Genomic DNA, 21,029 nt, shown 5'->3' with positions numbered 1-21,029 from the left:
TTTTTAGTTTAATAAATAAAATATTTTTTAAAAATCAGGCATGGTGACATTCTCTAATAATCCCAGCACTGGAGAGGCAGAGACAAGACAATTCCTGGGGCTTACTGACCAGCTAACCTTGCCTAATTGGCAAGCCCCAACCCAATGAGAGACTTTATTTCTTAAAAAAAAAAAAAGTAGACAGCCCCTGAGATGCAACATCCGAGATTGAACTCTGAGCTCCATATGTACATATGCACACATGTACTACACACACACACACACACACACACACACAGAATATAACCATGAAACACTAGTCACCTACAAACTGAGGACCATGAAAACCATCCCCAACTAAGCAGTAAACTGTCCACTCCACAGGCTGAGGACTCATGGATCTATCCTCTCTGTGCAGCAGGGCATGAGGAGCCCAGAGTACAGGCTCTTGCCCAACAAAGGCAAGGCCAGAGCCTCCCAGCCCTCTTTCACCAGGTAGAATCAGGGATGTCCCTGGGTAGTGTAATGGTCCTCCCGAACTTCCCCAGCCTTCCAAGCTGAGCAAGGGTCCACATCTCAGCCAAGTCAAGTGACTCCAGATCCTGAGTCCCACAGTGAGTCCCCAGAGGCAGGTTTTCATGACCTTTGAGAGTCTTAGGATTGATTATTCAACGTGGTGCCAGCAGAGGACACCCCTCAGCCATTGAGACCTTGAGGCCCACCACCACATAGGATCTCAGGCCCCCAGAGCCAAGAGGGCCCTGTAAGCTCTTCCACCCCCCCCTTATACAGTGACTCTGGTGATCACCATCAAGGCTCCACTTGCACATGCCGGGAGGTGGATGCTCACTGCTCCCCATGCAGCTCCTTCCCCTGAGCCACTTCAGCTCCAGGGTTGGAAGCTCTCCCTGTGGCTGTGTGGGAAGCTTCCTACTCCTCCCTCACATGTAGATGGAGCCAGTCCTAGCCAAGGGGGCTATAGTAGCCCCAGTACAGGAACCTTCTACCACTCTGTGGTAGGCAGAATCAGTGGCCTCCCAACATGTCTCTGCATCTACTAGGGGAAAACACTTTGCAACTGTTAAGAGTCCTGCCTGGAGTGTCAATCCTCTCTTATTCAGATGATCCCTGAAGGCAATCACAGCTGTGCTCACTGGAAGAACTCCAGCCAGGAGAGGAGAGGGCAGCATGGTGTGACTTTGGAAACAGATGCCAGAGCAGTGCAACCAAGGAATGCTACTGGCCACCAGGACCTGGGAGAGGCAAGGGTCCCTCAGAGTTCCAAGGGAACAGGGCTCTGCAGATACCTTGATTTGGGCCCACTGGAACTATTTTCATGTTCTGGCCTAAGCCACTGCTTCCAGTTTATGTAGTGCTGGGATCAAACCCAAGGCTTTGTGCATGCTAGGCAAGCACTCTATCAACTGAGCCATATTCCCAGTCTGAGCCTACATTTCTGTCACTTTAGACGATCAAGTGTGTAGACATTTGTTACATCCATCATAAGAAACAAATATGCCCCATCAGTTCTTACACAGATGCTGTGAAGGGGCTTTGAGCCAGGAACTGAGGACTACGAAGGAGGAAATGGTGGGGGCCTGGAGAGATGGCTCAGTGATAAAGAGCATTCCCTGCTTTTAGAGGATCCGGGTTTGGTTCCCAATCCCACATGGCAATTTACAACTGTCTGTAACTCCAATTCCAGGGGATCTAATGCCCTCTTCTGGCTTCTGAGGGCACTACACACGTGGTGCACTTACATACATGCTGGTAAACACTCATAAAATAAAAATGGAAGGAAGGAAGGAAGGAAGGAAGGAAGGAAGGAAGGAAGGAAGGAAGGAAGGAAGGAAGGAAGGAGGGAGATGGTGGTTTCAAGGGGCAAGAATTGATGCATGCCTAAAGTGGGGTCAAACCCTGTTTTTCTTCTTATTGAGGTGTTTAGGAATAGTTCATCTTTGGCCCCAGAGAGTAATCTTACTGCAGACCCAAGACAAATCTCACAGTCTGTCTCTGAGTTTGTTCACAAAATTTTCCCTGAGCACCTCCTACATACCAGAAAGCCCTGCCATCTGGTCGGGCAATACACAAGTCAATAACAGGACCAGGAAACAGGATACAGGGCTTCCAAGCACCAGCTTTGGAGTCAGGTAGGTTTGAATCCTGGCTGTTGTTTCTTAGCTGTGACCTTGGACAAATCACTTAACCTGTCTGATCTTCCATTTCTTCATTTGTAAAACAGAGACAGTAGGCATACCTTCCTTTGTGGATACTTTATGTAAAATGCTTGACATAAGACCTAAAGTAAACATTTAGAGTGGTGGTATGGCTCAATGGTAGAGCACTTGCCTAGAATCCACCAGTGAGGGGCTGAGGGCATGGCTTAGTGGTAGAGTACTTGCCTAGAATTCACCCTGAAGAGTGCTTGCCTAGAATGTGTAAAGCCTGGGTTCTATTCCCAGCATTGCAAAATAAATAAATATGGATAAGAAAAAGGAAGGGCAGGCTGGGGAGATGGCTCAGTGGTTAAGAGCCACTGGCTGTTCTTGCAGAGGACCCAGGTTTGATTCTCAGCACATAACATGGACGCTAACAACCATCCATAACTCCAGTTCCAGGGGAATCCAACACCTTCTTCTGACCTCCTTGCATGACACAGGTGCACTTACACACATGCAGGCAATACACTCATACATATAAAATAAAAATAATATATGAAACTCCAGTTCCAGAGGATCTGACACCCTCTTCTGGCCTCCATGGACACTGCATGACATGGGTGCACTTACATACATGCAGACAAAACACTCATATACATGAAATAAATAATAAATAAAATTTTAAAAAAGAAAGAAAAAGGAGCCAGGCATAGTGGTGCACACCTTTAATCCCAGTACTCAGAGGCAGAGCCAGGTGGCTCTCTCTATAAGATCAAGGCCAGTCTGGTCTACATAGCAAATTTCAGGCCAGCTGGGGCTACAGAGAGACCCTATCTCAAAAAGAGGGAGAAAAAAAAAAGAAAAAGGAAGGGAGTAGCTATGAACAGAGTACATACTGGGGCAGAGGCTCAGACAACAGAAGCCATACACACTCTGGAAATTACACAAAACTCCCTCTGTATAAGGGAGTAAGGTAGAGGCAAGGAGCTGGAGAGATGGCTCAGTGGTTCAGTTTCCAGCACCCACATGGCAGCTAACAAACACTTATAACTCCAGTTCAAGGTGATCCAATGCCCTCTTCTGGCCTCTGCCAGCATTGCATGACATGGGTACACTTACATACGTGCAGGCAAAACACTCGTAAAATAAAAATAAATAATTTTTTTTAAAGAAAGGAGAGTGGGGAAGAGGAAACACATGTCAGTATGACCAACAGAGAACTGACAGGGCTCCAGGGAAGGACACAGAGCCTTGAGAAGTCCAAGGAACTAGTGGGGCTGGATCAAAAAGAAAAGGGGACACAGGACAGGGAGAGTGCCACCAGAGATGTGAAGGGGAGACAAGGAAGGGCTGGCCAGGCAAGAAGTAGAGTAATATTTCCAAGAGAGAATACAGCCCTACCCACCCACCAGCAGCTCTCTTGGGTCTCTAGGTACACTGATGGGGCAGAGAAGAAATGAATGCATACCTGACATTCCTAAACCATACACATGAAGTCTTCAATTTGCAATCTGTAAAATGGGGTGACCTCACAGAAGATACTAGGAGCCCCTTTGAAGGATGAAGGGCAATCATCAAAGATTTCCATCATTTCCCAATCCCCACAAAAGCCTTCCCCTCTGGTACCTTCCAGACCCCCAAATCTAAGAGTGGGAAGACAGGAATTCCAGCCCAGAGAGGCCAAGGGAGCTGCTTGTGGTCACAGAGGATAGCAGGCTCAAGCAGAGCTGGAACCCAGGCCTCTTGCTTGCTCAGGGTCCAGAGCTCTGCCCTCTTCACAGAGTGTCATATGCCTGGAAAGACCCAGCCTGCTGGGAACTGCCCGGCAAGGGAGTGAACCCAATGCTCCCCAGCCCTCCCTCACCTGTCCTGGCTGCTGCACGGCTCTTGGAAGCAGGGAAGCTGCAAGCCATGGACCACGCGGGCCTCAAACAGAAACTTGGGTGCCCAGAAGCCCAGGGCTCCAGTCACAAAAGCCATGGCTGTCACTCCAAGGGTCGACCACACAAAACTCCAGCTGCAAGAGAAAGCATCCTGGCTGAAGCCAGAATAGGGCCAGGGCTTTAAAGAGGCCTGACCACCGCCCCATCTGATCTGGGCATGCAGGCTACAGCTTCTCCGATGTTCTGAAATGCCCCCAACTCCTTACAACATACCTTCTTCCCTCCTCCACAAAACAACGTCTCCCTATCCTGAAGGGTCCCACTCAGCATCTTGATCTCCAAAAAACTGTACCATCTCCCTGGGAGTTCCTAAAACGGGTCTCATGACTGCAACCCAGAGACCTGGGTGCTGTTGTGCCCCATGATGCAGTGATTTATGAGGCCTGGGACTCGGGGGAGGTGAGCTCTTTCTGCCTCCGCATCTAAGCCTGAGTCAGGGGTTAATGTTGCTTCTATGCAGCTTGGACAGATGAACAAACTCCCAGCATCCTCCCAGAAGCCAAGGGAATGGGTGGGGCCAGAGAAATGTGTCCATTGAATAAATGGGGCCAGTGCAAGGCTGGAGCTCATACCACCAGCCCCACTCTCAGCCCCACTACTGCCTTGTGTGGAGGGCATGGAGGCTGAGCCCCAAGTGACAGAGGAGCATGTCAGCAGATGATCTCAGCTCTAAGTGGACCTCAGAGAAGGAAGAGAGCCATGAACACAGAGACAACCAGGGAGAGCCCTCTGGAGGCAGAGAGAGGGAGGACGGAAATGTTGGGCCAGAGGGGTTTCCTGGGGCTTGCAGCAGAGAATAAGGACACTCACTTTCTCCCCAAGTATCTGACATCCTCGCACCAGCTGCTCCTTGGAGCTTCTACAGCCACTTCCCCCTGATTCTCAGCAGCTCCTCGGGGTGGGTCTGGAACCAGCAGGATGAGCAGAATCAAGGCTATGGCATCCAGGCAGGGTGTAATCTGAGGACAGGAGGGTCAGGAAGCTCAGGGCCAAATGCTAGGGCAGCCTGAGAAACTGGAGAGATCACCTCCACAAGGTCTGACCTCTGTTCCAACCCTGGGTCCCAGGTGCTGCTTATACACAGAGCTGGCCAGTAACTTATAGAGAGAGTAGTCTCTCTAGTCAATGTGGTCCCCTTGAGACCTGATTGATGCCCAGTGTGAACACTCCTTTTCTGGAGCCAGGAAGCCTAAGATGGCTGAAAAGAGCAGTTCAGACCACTGAATACTCACTGTCCCAAGAACTGGCCCTTTTCCTGCCCCATGCCTCCACCTGTCACACCAGTCATACCCTGCCACCCTCTCTTAGTACCCCTGTACATAGGACAGAGATCTCATTACCTGCCTTGGGGCAGCTTAGATGGTGAGAAGCAATTCAGGCCAGATTTCTTGTAGCCTTTCTCCACCCCCAGACTCCTGTCTCTGCTTTCCATGGCATCTCAGCAGAAATCTGCATATAGGACCAAGCCCCAGTCCACTCTGCACCCAGTTCCTTCTAATGAGTAGTACATATCCCTGTTCTAATGATGGTCACAAGCCAATAAAGCCTTCCAGGTATATTCCCAGGTGTCCCAGCTCCACTAATAAGTCACCCCAGGTGGCAGTCCTTAAGGCTGCTCTGTGCCTGGCCTGGCCTAAAAACTTTCCAGTCCAAATAATCTTTGAGGTTCCATAGGTAGCTTCTATGTTTACTACAAGGGAAGCTGAGGCTCCAAAGAGGGCAGCAACTGGCTTAAGGCCACACAATCAGTAAAATGAGCAGCTGGGATTTGACCCCACGGTCACGACTTCCATAGTCCATGTTCCCCATGAGACTCTAAGTATCCAAAGCTGCCGACGTCCAACACCCCCCATGGCGCCAGGTACTGTGCCAAGTGGCTAAGGCCATTGGAGGCTGGAAAGTCCCTACTGACCAGTGGGGGTAGGAATGGGGGAGCAAAGGGAAGAGAAGGAAATGAGACTCACTCGGAGGGCCCAACGCCAGTTCCCGGTCAGCTCTGCCACAGCCGACCCCAGCACGTAACCCAGACCACTGCGAAAGAGGACAAGGGAGACGCAGTCAGGTCCAAGGCCAACCTGATCTGAGTGCACTCTGCCCAGGGAGCCAGTTCTCTGCAGGCTCAGAGCCCTTTCCCTGAGAAAATGAGTCATAGGAGGCCCAGGTGTGTGCTGCCCTCAGTCAGGTCCCTCTGACCTCTGGTTCCTAGCCCCCAGTGCCACTCATTCCATATAAGGACATGTACACCCCACCACCAACCCCAGCCCTAGTGTCCAAAGCCCAGGCCTGCTTGAGTCAGACAGGTTTCAGGAAATGGGTCAGAGCTCAGCGGCTGCAGACATGGCTCTGACATTTCCTCACTGGTCTCCCAGGGCCACCCTCCCCAGCAGGCCACATTGCCTCTAACCCTCCCCACATACACATGTACACACAGTCCCATGGAGTAGGAATATTGTCCCCATTTATTTACAGCTGACTAAATTGAGGCTCAGAGAGATGCAGTGAAGGGGAGGAAGGAGCGACTGAATTCAGATCCCAGCCTTCGTGGTTCAGAGTTCCTACCTCCAGCCCAGCCCCTGTTCTGAATCCTTCAGGCCTCAGTTTACTTCCTAGGGAAGTAGATTCAGGGGCAATACAAACCTTCCAACAGGAATAAAGATGTAGAAGATGGCCAGCATGCGGGTCCGCTGGTCCTTCACGAAGAGGTCACCCAGGACGGTGGGTGCGATGGTGGAGTAGCTGGCCACACCAGTGCCCACGACCCCCCGGGTCAGGAAGAAGAGCCAAGAATACTAGGAGAGCCGCACAAGAACATAATGAGATCTGAAATCGCCCATGGGATAAGAGGCTAGAGGATGTGTTAAAGAGGGCCCAAAGGGACCTCATGACAAAGGCTCGAGGGAACAAAATAGGGATCAGGCCTGCGGTTACCCCACCATGTTCCCCAAAGCACGTGTACCCCTGCTAGTACCTACAGTCTCTGCCTGCCATGACTAAGGGGAACCCTTCCAAAGGGTCTCTTTGCTAACAAGGGCGATTTCTCAAGGCAGGAGCTTAACCCCAAACCCATTCCCTCATAAAACCCATCAAAGTTGGTAATGAAGTGAAGTGGAGGACCAGGAAACCTCCTATTAACAGTCTCTCTGCTCAGGCCTGGAGGCTGTACTGCAGTTCCTCTCCCATCCCTGGCAGTGCAATTCCTGAATTGCCTGGGCTAGAAGGGAGCTCTGAGGGAACTGGACCAAGGAGGAAGCAGATGGGGAAGGTCCCAGGGACTGGGAAGGGATGTGGACCCTACCTTGGGGGGGATGAAGGAACTGGAGAGGCCAGCCCCTGACCACAGCAGGATCCCAAAGCTCAGCGTGGCCTTGCGGTTATGGCGGTCACCCAGGTAGCCAAATACGGGAGCAGACACCAGCAGGCAACCGATGAAGACTGGAGGAGACACACAAGGGGCAGCCTGGATCCCCCAAGATGGTGACTGGGCAGACAGCACTGCCGTCCCAGGGAAGGAGACTGGCACAGATACTACAAGCTGGCAACTTGGCAGTGGGCCCAGGACATGAGGAAGAAAAGATAAAAGTTGAATCTTACATTCCAGGTCCAATATAGAACCCACAGCCCAGAGTGTGTGGTACTAGGCCTGGGCCAAATCCCAGTTCTGCTACATGCTTGCTGTGTGGCCTCTGAGTGTCACCCCAGCCCTAGGAAGCTGGCATTCTCCTCCTGACTGCATAAAGGGACACAAGAAGGGAACAAAGAGCCACCAGCTTCCAGTGGATGCTCACCTTTTGGCTTTGCAAGAATATGTGACTTCTGTGAGCCTGGGTATAGGGACTGATCTCTGATTTGTCACTCAGACACCCACTGCAGGCAGGAGGAAAGGGAAGTCAGCCCAGGGCCTGAGAGGACCAGCAGAGGAGAAATAGAACAAACACATGGACTGCAAACCAGTGATGCAGGAGGTGGGGGAAGGGCTGGCATGCCTAAGTACATGCACTATTCCACACACACTGACTCTTCTGTCTGTACCACTTTTTTTTATCTTGAGACAGGATCTCATGTATCCTAAGCTGTCTTGAACTTGCTATGCAGCCAAGGACAACCTTGAGTTTCTGACCTTCCTTCCTCCACTTCCCAAGTGCTAGTACTACAGGCATGCATCACCATGCCTGATTTTTATGCAGTGCTAGGGATCGAATCCGGGGCTTTGGCATGCTATACAAGTAACTTACCACCTGAGCTACATCCCCAACCCCTCTATACCGTATCAAGCCAGGGCTCATACCTTTAAACTCAGCACTCAGGAGACAGAGGCAGGTGGATCTCTGTGAGATGGAGGCCATCCTGGTCTACATAGGGAGTTCCAGGCCAGCTGAGGCTACATGGAGACCCTACCTCAAAAGGTGGGGGAGGGTGGCTGAGATGGTTCAGCAGGTAAAAGCCCTTGCCACCAAGCCTGAAGACCTGAATTTGATCCCCAAGATCCACATAGTAGAAGGAGAGAACCCACTCCCAAAAGTTGTCCTCTGACTTCACATGTGTGCTATTGCATGCACATGTGCACACACACACCATCAACCAACAAGCCAGCCAACCAACCAATCAATCAATAAATGCAATTAAAAATTTTTTTTTCTTTTTTTTGTCTTTTTGAGACGGTCTCCCTGTTGCCCCAGCTGTCCTGGAACTCACTATGTAGACCAGGCTGGCCTCAAACTCACAGAGATCTGCCTGCCTCTGCCTCCCACGTGCTGGGATTAAAGTCGTGCACCAGCATATTAAAAAAAATTTAACAAAACAACCCCTTATTGGTATTGTGTTTACTCTTCTATGAGGACAAGACGTAGCTCTGGTTTTACCTGGCTATGTGGCACATGGACACGTGAAAGCACTACTTTGTGCCTTAAATAAAATCTCTTCCAGGCTGGGGGAGCTGGCAGATAGACAAAAAGAGATCTGGACCCCCACCAGTACCACACCACCACCTCCCAGTCCCACTATCCAGGAGCCAAGGCTTTGGAGGGTCCTGCCCAACACCTGAGAGTCCATTCACTGAGCATAAATGATTGACATCTCCCGAGCCCTGTGAATGCCCAGCTCAGGTTCCAGTTCCTCCCACTCTCCCATGACCTGCTCTAGTACTGGGTTAAGCTATATGCAACTGTGGAAACTAGGCCACTTTTGACCTACAAAACCAGCAGTTTAATATGGTTCAACCTAAAACTCCAGAGAATGATCTCTGGTGTCACTGGCATATAAAATTTTAATAGCTACTGCCAAATAGGGCTCCAGAAAGCCATATCAGTTCACACTCACTTAGAAATATATGTCTTGCTGCTGCCTGATATAAAGTAGCATTTCATTTTTGTTCATCTGTTGAAAAACGAATGGTATCTCCCTGACTTTGTTGGAGGTTTTTTGGTTTTGGTTTTGGTTTTGGTTTTGAGACAAGGTCTAATGTAGCCAAGGGCCACCTCTAAATCCCTATGTAGGATGAGGATAAGCTTGATTCTTCCCTCTGCCTCCACCTCTCATGTGCTGGGATTACAGGTATGTTCTCTTGCTGATGTTTAATTTGTTTTGTTTTGTTTTGTTTTGTTTTGTTTCAGGACACGGTTTCACTGTGTAGTCCCTGGCTATCCTGGAACTTGCTATGCATAGACCAGGCTGGGTTTGAACTTCTAAAGGGCCAAGGTTCGATGCCCAGTACCCACATGGCAGCTAACAGCCATCCTAACTCTAGTTCAAGAGAATCTGAAACACTTTTCTGACTTCCACAGGCATTGCACGACATGGGTGCACTTACATGCAGGCAATACACTCATACACATAAAATAAAAACAATTTTTTAATTATTAGCATTGTATGTGTGCAAGTGTATGTATGTGCATGATTGTGTATAGGCATGTGTGCCACAGTATGCATGTAGAGGTCAGAGGACAACGTTGTGGAGTTGGTTCTCTCCTTCCACCTTTACAAAGGTTCTGGGGATTAAGAATTGCTGAGCATGGTGGCGCACGCCTTTAATCCCAGCACTTGGGAGGCAAAGGTAGGCAGATCTTTGTGAGTTTGAGGCCAGCCCACACACACACACACACACACACACACACACACACACACACACACACACACAAAAAAAAAAAAAAAAAAAAAAAAAAAAAAAAAGAATTAGAAAAGTTGGGAGCTGGAGAGATGGCTCAGCAGCTAAGAATATTGGTTTTTCTTGCAGAAGAGCCGTGACCTCCCCGGGCATTGCAGGATATGGTGCACTACATGCAGTCAATTCACGCATATACATAAAATTAAACAAACAATAATTTTTTAAAGTTTAAAAAAAAAATTAGAAAAGTGGGGCTAGAGAAATGGTTCAGCAGTTAAGAGTGAGTACTGTTCTTGCAGAGGACCTACAACCATCTGTAGCTCCAGTTCCAGGGGATGTGACCCCCTCCTTAGGCACTGCACACATGCAGTACACACATGCAGTACACACATAGGCAAAACATTCAGACACATAAAATAAAAATAATAAATAAAAATTGTTAAAAATTAGAAACACAAGTTCTAAGCCCAGAGTTCAATCCCCAGAACCATAGAAAAATAAAATAAAATTATAGGCTTGACTCAGTGGCCATGCCTGTAGTCTCCAGTACTTGGGAGGCTGAGGCAGGAGGATCACTTGAGCCCAGGATTTTGAAACCAGCCTGGGCAACACATAAACACTCTAAAGTAATAAAATAAAATAAAAAGTTCTAGATCATTTGGGTTCAAATCCTGGCCCACTACTTCCTATTGTGACCAAGAGCCCTGAGAGTAAAGACTCCTCAAAAAAAAGCCCTGGCCTCCTATAGCCACTTCTAAACCTTCCAGTCCTTTCATATGTTGTCAGTTGATATTTAAAACATTTTTAAAGCTCGGTGTGATAGTGCACGACTTTAGTCCCAGCTCTTGAGAGGCAGAGGCAGGTAGATCTCTGTGAATTCAAGGCCAGCCTGGTCTACATAGTGAGCTCCAGGCCAGGTGGGGCTATAGGGAGACCTTGTCTCAAAAAAAAGCCAACAACAACAACAAAAAAAAAAAACAGCATTTTTATCAGCGCACACCTATATACCTATATGGTCCTAACACTGGGGAAGTGGAGGCAGGAGCATCAGGTATTTAAGGTCATTCTTTGGTTTTTTTTTTTTGTTTTATGTGTACAAGTGTATTGCATGCATGTATGTAAGTGCACCTGTGTTGTGCAATGTCTGCAGAGGTCAGAAGAGGGTGCCTTTCCCCTTGAACTCAAGTTACAGAAGGTTGTTAGGCACCATGTGGGTGCTGGGAACCAAACCCAGGTCCTCTGCAAGAGCAGCCAGTGCTCTTAACCTCAGAGCCATCTCTTCGGTCCCAAGGTTATTCTTTTTTTTTTAACTTTACTTTTAATTTTTTATTTGTGTTTTATGTATATGAATGTTTTGCCTGTATGTAAGTGCACCACATTCATGCAATGCCCACAGAGGCCAGAAGAGGGCATCAGAGCCCCTGGAACTGGAGTTACAGACAGTTGTTAGCTGCCATGTGGGTGCTGGGAACCAAACCCAGGTCCTCTGCAAGAACAGCCAATGCTCTTAACTGCTGATTAGCCAATCTCTCTAGCCCCAGGAGTTCAAGGTCATTCTTGGCTGTATAGTGAGTTTAAGGGCAGTATGGATTATATGAGACCCTGTCTCAAAAACTAAATACTATCTGGGCATGGTGGCACACACCTTTAGAGAAGCAAAGGCAGGCAGATCTCAGTGAGATGGAGGCCAGCCTGGTCTACATAGTGAGTTCCAGGCCAGCTGGGGCTACAGGGAAACCCTGTTTCAAGAAAAAATAATAATAAACATGTAAATAAATAAGTAGTACATTTTTATCTGAAGTTGAAGCAGTGGCAAAGGATTAGGTTTCCTGCATCACTGTGTGCAGACATAACTCTGTATCTCCAGGTCCCACATACTTGGGCTCTACCAATTTCAGATTGAAACCATTCCAAGAATAACTGTATCCACAATGAACATGCACAGACTTTTTTCTTGTCATTATCCCTTAAACAATACTCTGTAACAATGGTTTACATAGAGTTTCATTGCATTAGGTATTCTGAAGATGATCTGAATATACAGGAGGATGAGCTAGGGTATCTATCTGCAGACACTATGCTGTTTTATATAAGGGCTTTGAGCCTCTGTGGATAATGTATCCTCAGGGGTCCTGGAACTGGTCCCCTGCAGATACTGAAGGATGACTCTTTGTAAACCATATTTTCATCAAGCCCTTGGAGAGACAGATGGAGTTCAGTCAGTTTATGGGAATGGCTCATTATGGAACCCAAATAGTAAAGTCAGTCCTGCTTAAACAAACCAGCTTGACAAATCAGACTGATTATGAGGAAGCTGGTGGTTTTGTCTTTTTTAAAATCAAAAGCAGTGTGTTGACATGTATCACTGAGACAACTATCTCATTTCTGAATTTGAATTCATAGATAAGTAGTAAACAGTCATACATAGAGCTGGCCAGATAAGGCTTGGCGCCTCACCAGGGGCACACAGCCTGATGCAAAGATCCCCAGATGTTTCTGTGGCTGGCCTCTTGGTACCCCAGACCTCCCTGGAGAAGCCATAGCAAGGCCCTTCACTTGGCATCCAGAGTTTTTACAAAGCAGAGCACCTAGATACAGAACCTCTTTCTACTTCAAACAGTGGACAGCATATTATACAAGGAGGTGACAAAGGGCTCCCACCCACCCACCTGGCACAGGTTTGTTCCAGACTGATCTTGTTGGGAAAGTGACAAGCAATCTGGAAGCAGATCTCTCTGTTTACACAGCCCCTGGGACATCTTTGTGTGTCCCTAAATGTCCCTGTACCTAGTTTGAGAGCTATGCTCTACATCAGTGTGATAATGGGCAATTGAGAGGATAAATTACGGAGGGGAGCTACAATGTGTGCTAGTGGTAGCTTTGGGGTGAGCATGTGGGAGTTCTGTGCTATGACCATCTGTACCTGTGGGCACACACAGGTAGGGAGTATCACTAAGCAGGCACATGCAGAAAGTTAGCCGATATCTCATATTCCCACATATCTCTGCCTTGGAATGGAGCAGGGCTGCCTTCTGCTGCTAAACTTCAGTTTCTTGGTGGCCCACAGCCCTTCTGAACTTACCTGAGGATCAGGGTCTGTTTGTCTGCTTACCTGCCTGTCTATGTCCCACCACTCATATTTCTCAGCTCTGTGAGAGAAAGGCACACACCGGGACTTCCTACATGTCTGTGGAATACTCAGCTGAGCTCACAAGTAGGATGGAAAAGAGGAGTGCCCAGGAGCTTTCCCCAGTTGTCTCCCTAAGGGCACCCTTTGTACTAACTCCAGCTTCTGGACCTGTTCAAACCTCAGTTCTGTCCTCCTCCCACATCTGCTATTCCAGCTCGGGTTCCACGCCCCCCCCCCGTGTACAGAACCCACCACAGTGTAACCTAAGGGCCCCTGCTCCTTCCTTACCCGTCTGCAGCAAACCAGCATGGCTGTCACTGATGTGAAAAGATTTCTGGACATCCAACAGCACTCCTGAGGACAGAGACAGCATTAAGGAAATGAGAAGTAGCCCACCCAGCCTCCAAGACAGCTTCCTCTGAGCCTGGGCCAGGCACAGATGGCAGGCACAGTGTAGGAGATGGCAACTGGGCCCACTGTCTTCATCTCCACCCACCTTTACATGTGTACAACCACACACAGCATCAGCAATAAGCACACAGAGAAACATGCCCATAACACACACAGAAGCCTGGCATGGTAGCTTATACCTATAATCCCAGCACTCATGCGATGGAAGCGGGAGGACCAGGAGTTTAAGGCCAGACTATACAACAACATAGCAAGTTCTGAAAACCTGTCTCAAAAAATAACAACCAAGGACAGGGAATGGTGGCACTCACCTTTAATCCCACCTCAACCCCCTGCTGGGAGGCAGATGCAAAAGATTCTCTATGACTTGATGATCAGCTTAGACTACGTAGTGAGTTCCAAGCTAACCAAGACTACATAGTGAGAGCCTAGATAGATTATTGATAGATAGATGATAGATAGATAAATAGATATATAGATATATAGATAGATAGATAGATAGATAGATAGATATAGATATAGATAGATAGACAGATAGATACCATCACTATCCCAGACACACAGACTCCAATTACCCATGGTAGCCTAGCTGGAATGAGAGGAGCTGGGACTGCATCTCTGGCCAGAGGCAGCTCCCCCATCCAGCATTGCAAAACAGAGCAAACTCCCCCACATGGGGCTCTGTAGATTACTCCACCTGCAAGAAACCCCACATCCACCCCACTAAGACCCACCAGCCAGTGAAAGAAGATCAAAGAGGAAGAGGCACCAAATAGAAAAGGTTGCTTACACATCTAGTTTGGGCCCAATTGGGCCCAATTACCATAGCAACCAAACACATACATCTGTATGACTTTTTCATCTCTAAATTTTTGGGGGGTGGGGTTTGTTTTGGGGGGGGTTGGTCTTTTTGAGACAGGGTCTCCCTGTAGCCCCAGCTGTCCTGGCACTCACTATGTAGACCAGGTTGGCCTTGATCTCACAGAGATCCACCTGCCTCTGCCTCCCAAGTGCTGGAATTAAAGGTGTATGCCACCACGCCTGGCTCATCTTTAAATTTAAAAAAATAAATTTTTTTTGAGGAAAGATCTCATGTAGCCCCTAGGCTGACTTTGAACTGTATGGCCAAAGATGACTTTGAACTTCTTATGCTCTTGATTCTGTCTCCCAAGGGCTGGGATGACAGGTGTGTGTTATGAGGTGCTAGGGCTCAGAGCCAGCTTTGTGCATGCTAAACAAGAACTCAGCCAACTAAAGCTACATCCCCAGCCCTTTTCACCTTGTAATGACACCCAAGGTGCCATAGTCATTGGAGAACAAAAAAAAAGACACAAGTAATCAAGACAAAGCTACCTAAACCCTCTCTGATTGCACTCATCTCCCATTCTTAGGAGAGAGTCCCATTGTTTTGACTCCTCTAGCACGCCTCTCAAACTTGTGGGTAGCCCAAGGCCAAGAGTGAAGTTAGCTGGGGCAGAAATGGCTCAGTGGTTAAGAGCACTGGCGGCTCTTAGAGAGGACCAGGGTTCCATTCCCAGCACCCACACAGTGGTTCACAATTGTCTGTAACTCCAGTTCCAGGAGATCTGATGCCCTCTTCTGGCCTCTGTGGGCACTGCACACATGGTACACTTTAATGCATCCAAAACACTCATACGCATAAAAAAAAAAAAATTCGTTTTTTGGTCTTTTTGAGACAGGGTCTCCCTGTAGCTCCAGCTGGCCTGGAACTCACTATGTAGACCAGGCTGGCCTTGAACTCAGAGATCTGCCCGCCTCTACCTCCCAAGTGCTGGGACTAAAGGCATGCACCACCATACCAGGCTAAAAATAAATAAATAAAAAATAAAAATAAATTGGGGGCTGGAGAGATGGCTCAGCAGTTAAGAACACTGGTTGTTCTTGCAGAAGACCCAGGTTCGAATCCTAGCACCCACATGGCAGCTAACAACTGTCCGTAACTCCAGTCCCGAGGGATCCGACAGCCTCTTCTGACCTCCTCCCGCATTGCACAACACGGGTGCACTTACCTACATGCAGGCAATACATGCATACACATAAAATAAAAATAATAAATAAAATTTTTTTAAAAATTTAAGAGTGAAGTCAGCCTCACTCTCCTGTCTCTAACACCCCGGTCTTCTAAAGAGCTGCTTCCACAAGAGAACCTTAGCTACTGTACTTGTCCCCAACAGTCCCCAAGAGCTCTGCACGGTTTCACTTCTCTATGTCTTCATTCCCACAGTGACCACAGATAGTAGAAATTCTAAGCAGGAAGATACTGGTGTAGGCAGGACTCTGGTTCCCCACTAGAGGCCCCCAGGGCAAGCAAAGGGAGAGCTACAGTGTAGGCTACTGAAGGGGATCAGGCTTCTGATCCGACCTCCCTCCTCATTTTGTGTCCATCTAGGTTTCAAATCTCACTATATTCTCCCACTTAAAATTTTCTCCCACAGCTCCCCATTGTCTAGGGCTGGGCATGTATTCTGAGCTTCTCTGAGTTCCTCAAAGATGGAGCCCCACTCTGGTGATGTCTGCAGCCTCCAGGATCCCATTCATTCTATAGATGCTCCCTGCTACAGCTGAACCAGTAACTGACGGATCAACATCCTGGCCTTAAGCGTGGCCAGTAGCTGCAGGTACCTCTCCTGAGCTCTCTAGCCTAGCCTGTACCCCCTCATCTTGCTCCATCTCTCTATCTTGCATGATCATTATTAGTGAGCTTTCCTCTGTGCCCTAAGAGATGGATAACCCTGCAGTGGGAACCACAAGTCTGAGTTCCTTCTGGGTCCTGCCAAAGGCTCCTGCTCATAGTACTCAGTCTGGAACAAGTGGGTGATGAAAAGAAAAGGTTGTCCAAGGATGTGGCATACCTGTAATCTCAGCACTTGGGAGGTAGGGGCAGGAGGATCAGGAGTTCAAGATCATTCTTGGCTATATAGTGAGTTCAAAGCCAGCTTGACTAACTTGAAACCCTGTCTAAAAATAAAACGAGGCTGGGGATTATTTGGTAGAGTGTTTGTCTAGCATGCATGAAGTCCTGGGTTCAATCCCCAGCACTGGATAAACCACTTTAGTGGCATGCTTGTAATCCTAGCTCTCAGAAAGTAAAGGCAGGAATATCAGTAGTTTAAGGTCATCCTCAACTACATAATGAGTTTGAGTCTAGCCTGAGCTATATGAGGCCCTGCCTCAAAAAAGAAAAGAGAGCTGGCAAGATGGCTCAGTGGGTGAAGGCACTACTGTGTAAGCCCTGGCAACCTAATATCGATCTCTGGAAACCACATAAAGGTAGAAGGAGAGAACTAACTCCACAAAGTTGTCCTCTGACCTCCAACAAGCACTGTAGTCTGTGTACCTACACACATAATAGTAATTTTATTTATGAATAAACATCATGTACATATACAATAATAATAATTTCTTAAAAGAAAAGAAAATGTTGGCTCTCAATGGATAAATGAGCAAATGAGTGAGTGACTAGAAGAGAAAAACAGGTTGAGTCCCAGTCACAAAGGAATGAGTGACAGAAGACAGAAGCAGGCTGCACCGTGTGACCTACAAGAAGGAAGGCAGACTGTTTAAGGTAGGCCAGCAGCCTGCTGTCCCAGAAACAGACCCAAGAAGAGCCATTCTTACTTGGGAGCTAGGCCAAGCTGTCCTGCCCTCTGCAACCTCGCCTACAGCTCCACCCACAACCTCGAGGCTTTGCTGCAAAGTGCAGGCCTCCCCCATCCACCTCCTCTTGTCCCTGCTCACATGTACTCCTGTGCCTCATTTTAGCTTGGGCTATTCAGGAGAGGTAGAAGACCACATCCCAGGGTAAAACTACCAGAGATGTGCTCCAAGAGAAGAAAAGGTACGGGGTGAAGACAATCTGCTAACAGACATGCTCTCCCAAGATTCCCCTCCCCTCCTCACCTGGAATAATGAACCAGTTCATGTAGTTCAGAAGGTTGATATAACAGAGAACAGCGGCAGCCAGGTACACTCTCCGCCGGGGCAGGCTCCATGGCATGGGAGTGGAGGGAGGTGGACACTGACCTGAAGCCAAGGCCCCATACTGCCCACCTGGCCTCCGGGACTGGCTCTGCAGCCCTCCTGCCAGAGGAGAATGGTGCTCTGTGGACATTCCCCTGGTCATGCCAGCTGCAACTCTGGTCCCAGGATCTATGCTGGGCAAAGCTGCAGTAGCTCAACACCGAGTCACTTCCTGTGGCCTCCCACCCTCCCAACCCCAAAGCAGTTGCTTTAACTGTTAGATATCTATTGCAGGCATCTGCTGAGTGCACTGCAGCCTCAATAGTGGGATTTCAGACTCCAAGACCTGCTGGGAGGAGAGAGTCTTGGCAGTGGTGATTGGACAACTGTATGGTCACCTCAATCTAGCCTGTAGCTGCACTGAGAAAGGGAAGCTCCTGGAATAGGAAATGAGAAGGTTCTCTCCCAGGTCCTGCTCACAGTGAACTGGCCTAGCTGCACGTAAGAAATGAACTTTGAGCAGAGCTGTGAACCTGGATCAGATACAGGAAGCTGGGTGTTGGCCAGTAGACCACCTGACTAGATGGTAAGGGATAAGATATCAGAGGGAGCTGGACAAGTGGAGACAGCTTTGTGCAAAACTCATCAATGGGGCAGGGGAGATGGTTCATCAGGTGAGGGTGCCTGCCACCAAGTCTGTCCACCCAAGTTCGATCCCTGGAACCCATATGGAAGAAGGGTAAAACTGACATCATGAAGGTGTCCTCTGCCTTCCATATGTGCACCATGGCATGCACACACACACACACACACACACACACACACACACACACCAAATAAATAAATAATAAATAAATGCAAAAAAAAATTTTAAGTCATCAGGCTGGAGAAATAGCTCGGCAGTTAAGAACACTGGTTGTTCTTACAGAAGACCTGGGTTCGAATCCCAGCACCAACATGGAAGCGACCAACTGTCTGAAACTCCAGACCCGGGGGGACCCACAGCCTCTTCTGCCCTCCTCGGGCCTTGCACAACACGGGTGCACTTACCTACATGCAAGCAATACACACATACACATAAAATAAAAATATAAAAAATATTTTTAAAAAAATTTTAAGTCATCAACAAAGGATAACTCTCCAGGGATAGTTTTAGAAAGGGGCAGAATAACACTATGGGTTTAAAGCACAGGGATCAGACATCTCACCTGAGGGATTAAGATAACCACCCATGGGGCAGATGACTCTGCCTGCCTTCTGGTGAGAAGTCCAGCACAGGTCACAGTACAGGGCTCCAGCTGGGGAAGTGCAGTGAATATACACTTATTATTTATTTATTATGCCTTTGTGTGTGTGTGTGTGTGTGTGTGTGAGAGAGAGAGAGAGAGAGAGAGAGAGAGAGAGAGAGAGAATGTATGATATAAATGCAGGCACAGGAGCTGGTTCTCTCATACTGCCCTGGGTTCCAAAGATCTGACTCGGGTCATTAGGCTTACATGGCAAGTGCATTTACCCACTGAAGCATCTCACTGACCTGCATAACCTGAATTTAATCATACGGAAACACTGGATAAACCCAAACTGGGGAACACTCTTTTTTCAGTTTGTTTTGTTTTTTATAAAGCACAGGCTCACATCTCCTCTGACCCATTGATGAGTTTTGCCCAGGCTGGCTTTGAACTCCTGATCCTCCTGCCTCAGCCTCTTGAGTGCTATGATTACAGGCAGGCACGACCATGCTCAGTTTATATATATATTTTTTTTTTTTTGAGATAGGGTCTCTCTGTAGCCCCAGCTGGCTTGGAACTGGCTATGTAGACCAGACTGGCCTTGAACTCACAGAGATCTACCGGTCTCTGCCTCCCAAGTGCTGAAACTAAAGGCGTGCACCACCATGCCCGGCACACATAAAATTTTTAAAAAATAAAATATTTTTAAAAAGAAAGAAGGGACTCTCTTTGGCCTTGGCAGCAGAAACAAAATAATGAAGGGAATGTCATCATTTGGAAAGGGTCACAATAAGATGCACACTTTGTGCTGCCACTATGATTCTAAGGCCTGTCACCTTCAGAAGTTGACCTGTGGCAAATGTGGTACGTTGCCAAGCGCAAGAGAAAGTATAACTGGAGTACCAAGGCTAACAGACAAAGTACTACCAGGACTAGGTGGATGAGGCACCTGAAAAATGTCTATCACAGATTCAGACATGGATTCCATGAAGGAAGGACATCAAAACCCAAGAGGGCAGCTGTTGCAGCATCCAGTTCATCTGGAGGATTTCAGTGATCAGTCATAAAATAAATGTTCTAGTTCTTAAAACACTATAAAAAAAGAAAGAAAGAAAAAGAAAGAAGGAGCTAGTCAGAAAGAGGTAGGGGATTAAGCAGGAGGGGAAGAGGGTAATGGGGTGAATATAATCAAAATACATTATGTATATATATATATATGAAAATATAATGAAACCCATTATGTGTAATTAATATATGCTAATAAAATTCTTTAAATTTTATTTTATATGCATGAGTGTTTTGCTTGCATGTTTATAAGTGCACCCTAAGTGTGCAATGCCCGTGAAAGCCAGAAGAAGGTGTCAAATCCCTTGGAACTGGAGTTAGAGGCAGTTGTTGGCCACCATGCGGGTGCTAGGAATTGAACCCAAGTCCTCTGCAAGAGCAGCCAGTGCTCTTAACTGCTAAGTCATCTCTCCAGTCCCCTAATAAAAAATTTTAAAGAAAAAGAAAAAGTATAAAATTGGGTGTGTAGGAGCACCTGTAATCCCCAAACTGGAGAGATGTAGGCAGGAGGAATAAAAGTTTGAAGCTAGCCTGCCTCAAAATAAAATAATAGTAACGGTTAAAGCAGGACTGGTGATGCAGCTCAGCAGCAGAGGATGTGCATAGCATGCACAAGGCACTGGGTTCAGTCCTCAGCACCAAAAGACAAGTAAATAAAGCAAATGAACTGAAATGAGCCTGGCAACGTTGCAGAGCGTGAATTTTTACAGTATGGCAGGCCTGGGTTCAAATTTTGCCACTTCCTAGGTGTAGCCTCTCTGAGCTTCCTGTGTGACAGAGAATAAGATGAATAAGATAACTTCTAGGGTTCATTGTGAGGATGATCCATGATAAATGTGAGCACCGTTCCCAGGACAGAGCCTGATGCACAGGAAGCCCTAGAGTGCTAGGCATTATTGCTGTGGTGGTGGTGACAGTGATGATGATAGGTTCTTGGCATTTACACTCAGTTTAACTACATGCCCTGTGTGGATGGTCTTGGTGGAACTCAAAGAAAATCAGAGCCACCAACTGGAGTTCATGTAGGCATCC

At 47.7% G+C, this 21,029-nt stretch overlaps 1 protein-coding gene and 1 pseudogene across 1 annotated transcript in view; one reads left to right on the top strand and one right to left on the bottom strand.

Annotated features, from left to right (window-relative positions):
* Spns3 (sphingolipid transporter 3 (putative)) overlaps positions 1-17,873 on the bottom strand; it is a 53,098-nt gene extending 35,225 nt beyond the window's left edge. Inside the window, exons 1-7 of the mRNA XM_008855636.3 lie at positions 17,644-17,873; positions 13,600-13,665; positions 7,377-7,513; positions 6,719-6,870; positions 6,046-6,112; positions 4,892-5,040; positions 4,003-4,155 (exon numbers count right to left, since the gene is read on the bottom strand). Coding sequence (XP_008853858.2) covers positions 4,003-4,155; positions 4,892-5,040; positions 6,046-6,112; positions 6,719-6,870; positions 7,377-7,513; positions 13,600-13,665; positions 17,644-17,866 — 947 coding nt within the window. The 5' untranslated portion in view covers positions 17,867-17,873. The remainder of the gene's footprint in view (positions 1-4,002; positions 4,156-4,891; positions 5,041-6,045; positions 6,113-6,718; positions 6,871-7,376; positions 7,514-13,599; positions 13,666-17,643) is intronic.
* Positions 17,874-19,687: 1,814 nt separating this feature from the next.
* LOC108490060 lies at positions 19,688-19,989 on the top strand (annotated as a pseudogene).
* The last annotated feature ends 1,040 nt before the right edge of the window (positions 19,990-21,029 follow it).

This window comes from Nannospalax galili, unplaced genomic scaffold (assembly GCF_000622305.1).
Source record: "Nannospalax galili isolate Female #2095 unplaced genomic scaffold, S.galili_v1.0 scaffold888, whole genome shotgun sequence".
In the NCBI taxonomy this organism is placed as follows: Eukaryota; Metazoa; Chordata; class Mammalia; order Rodentia; family Spalacidae; genus Nannospalax; species Nannospalax galili.
The sequence above is the reverse complement of the archived record's forward strand: the minus strand, read 5'-3'. Positions and strand labels throughout refer to the sequence as shown.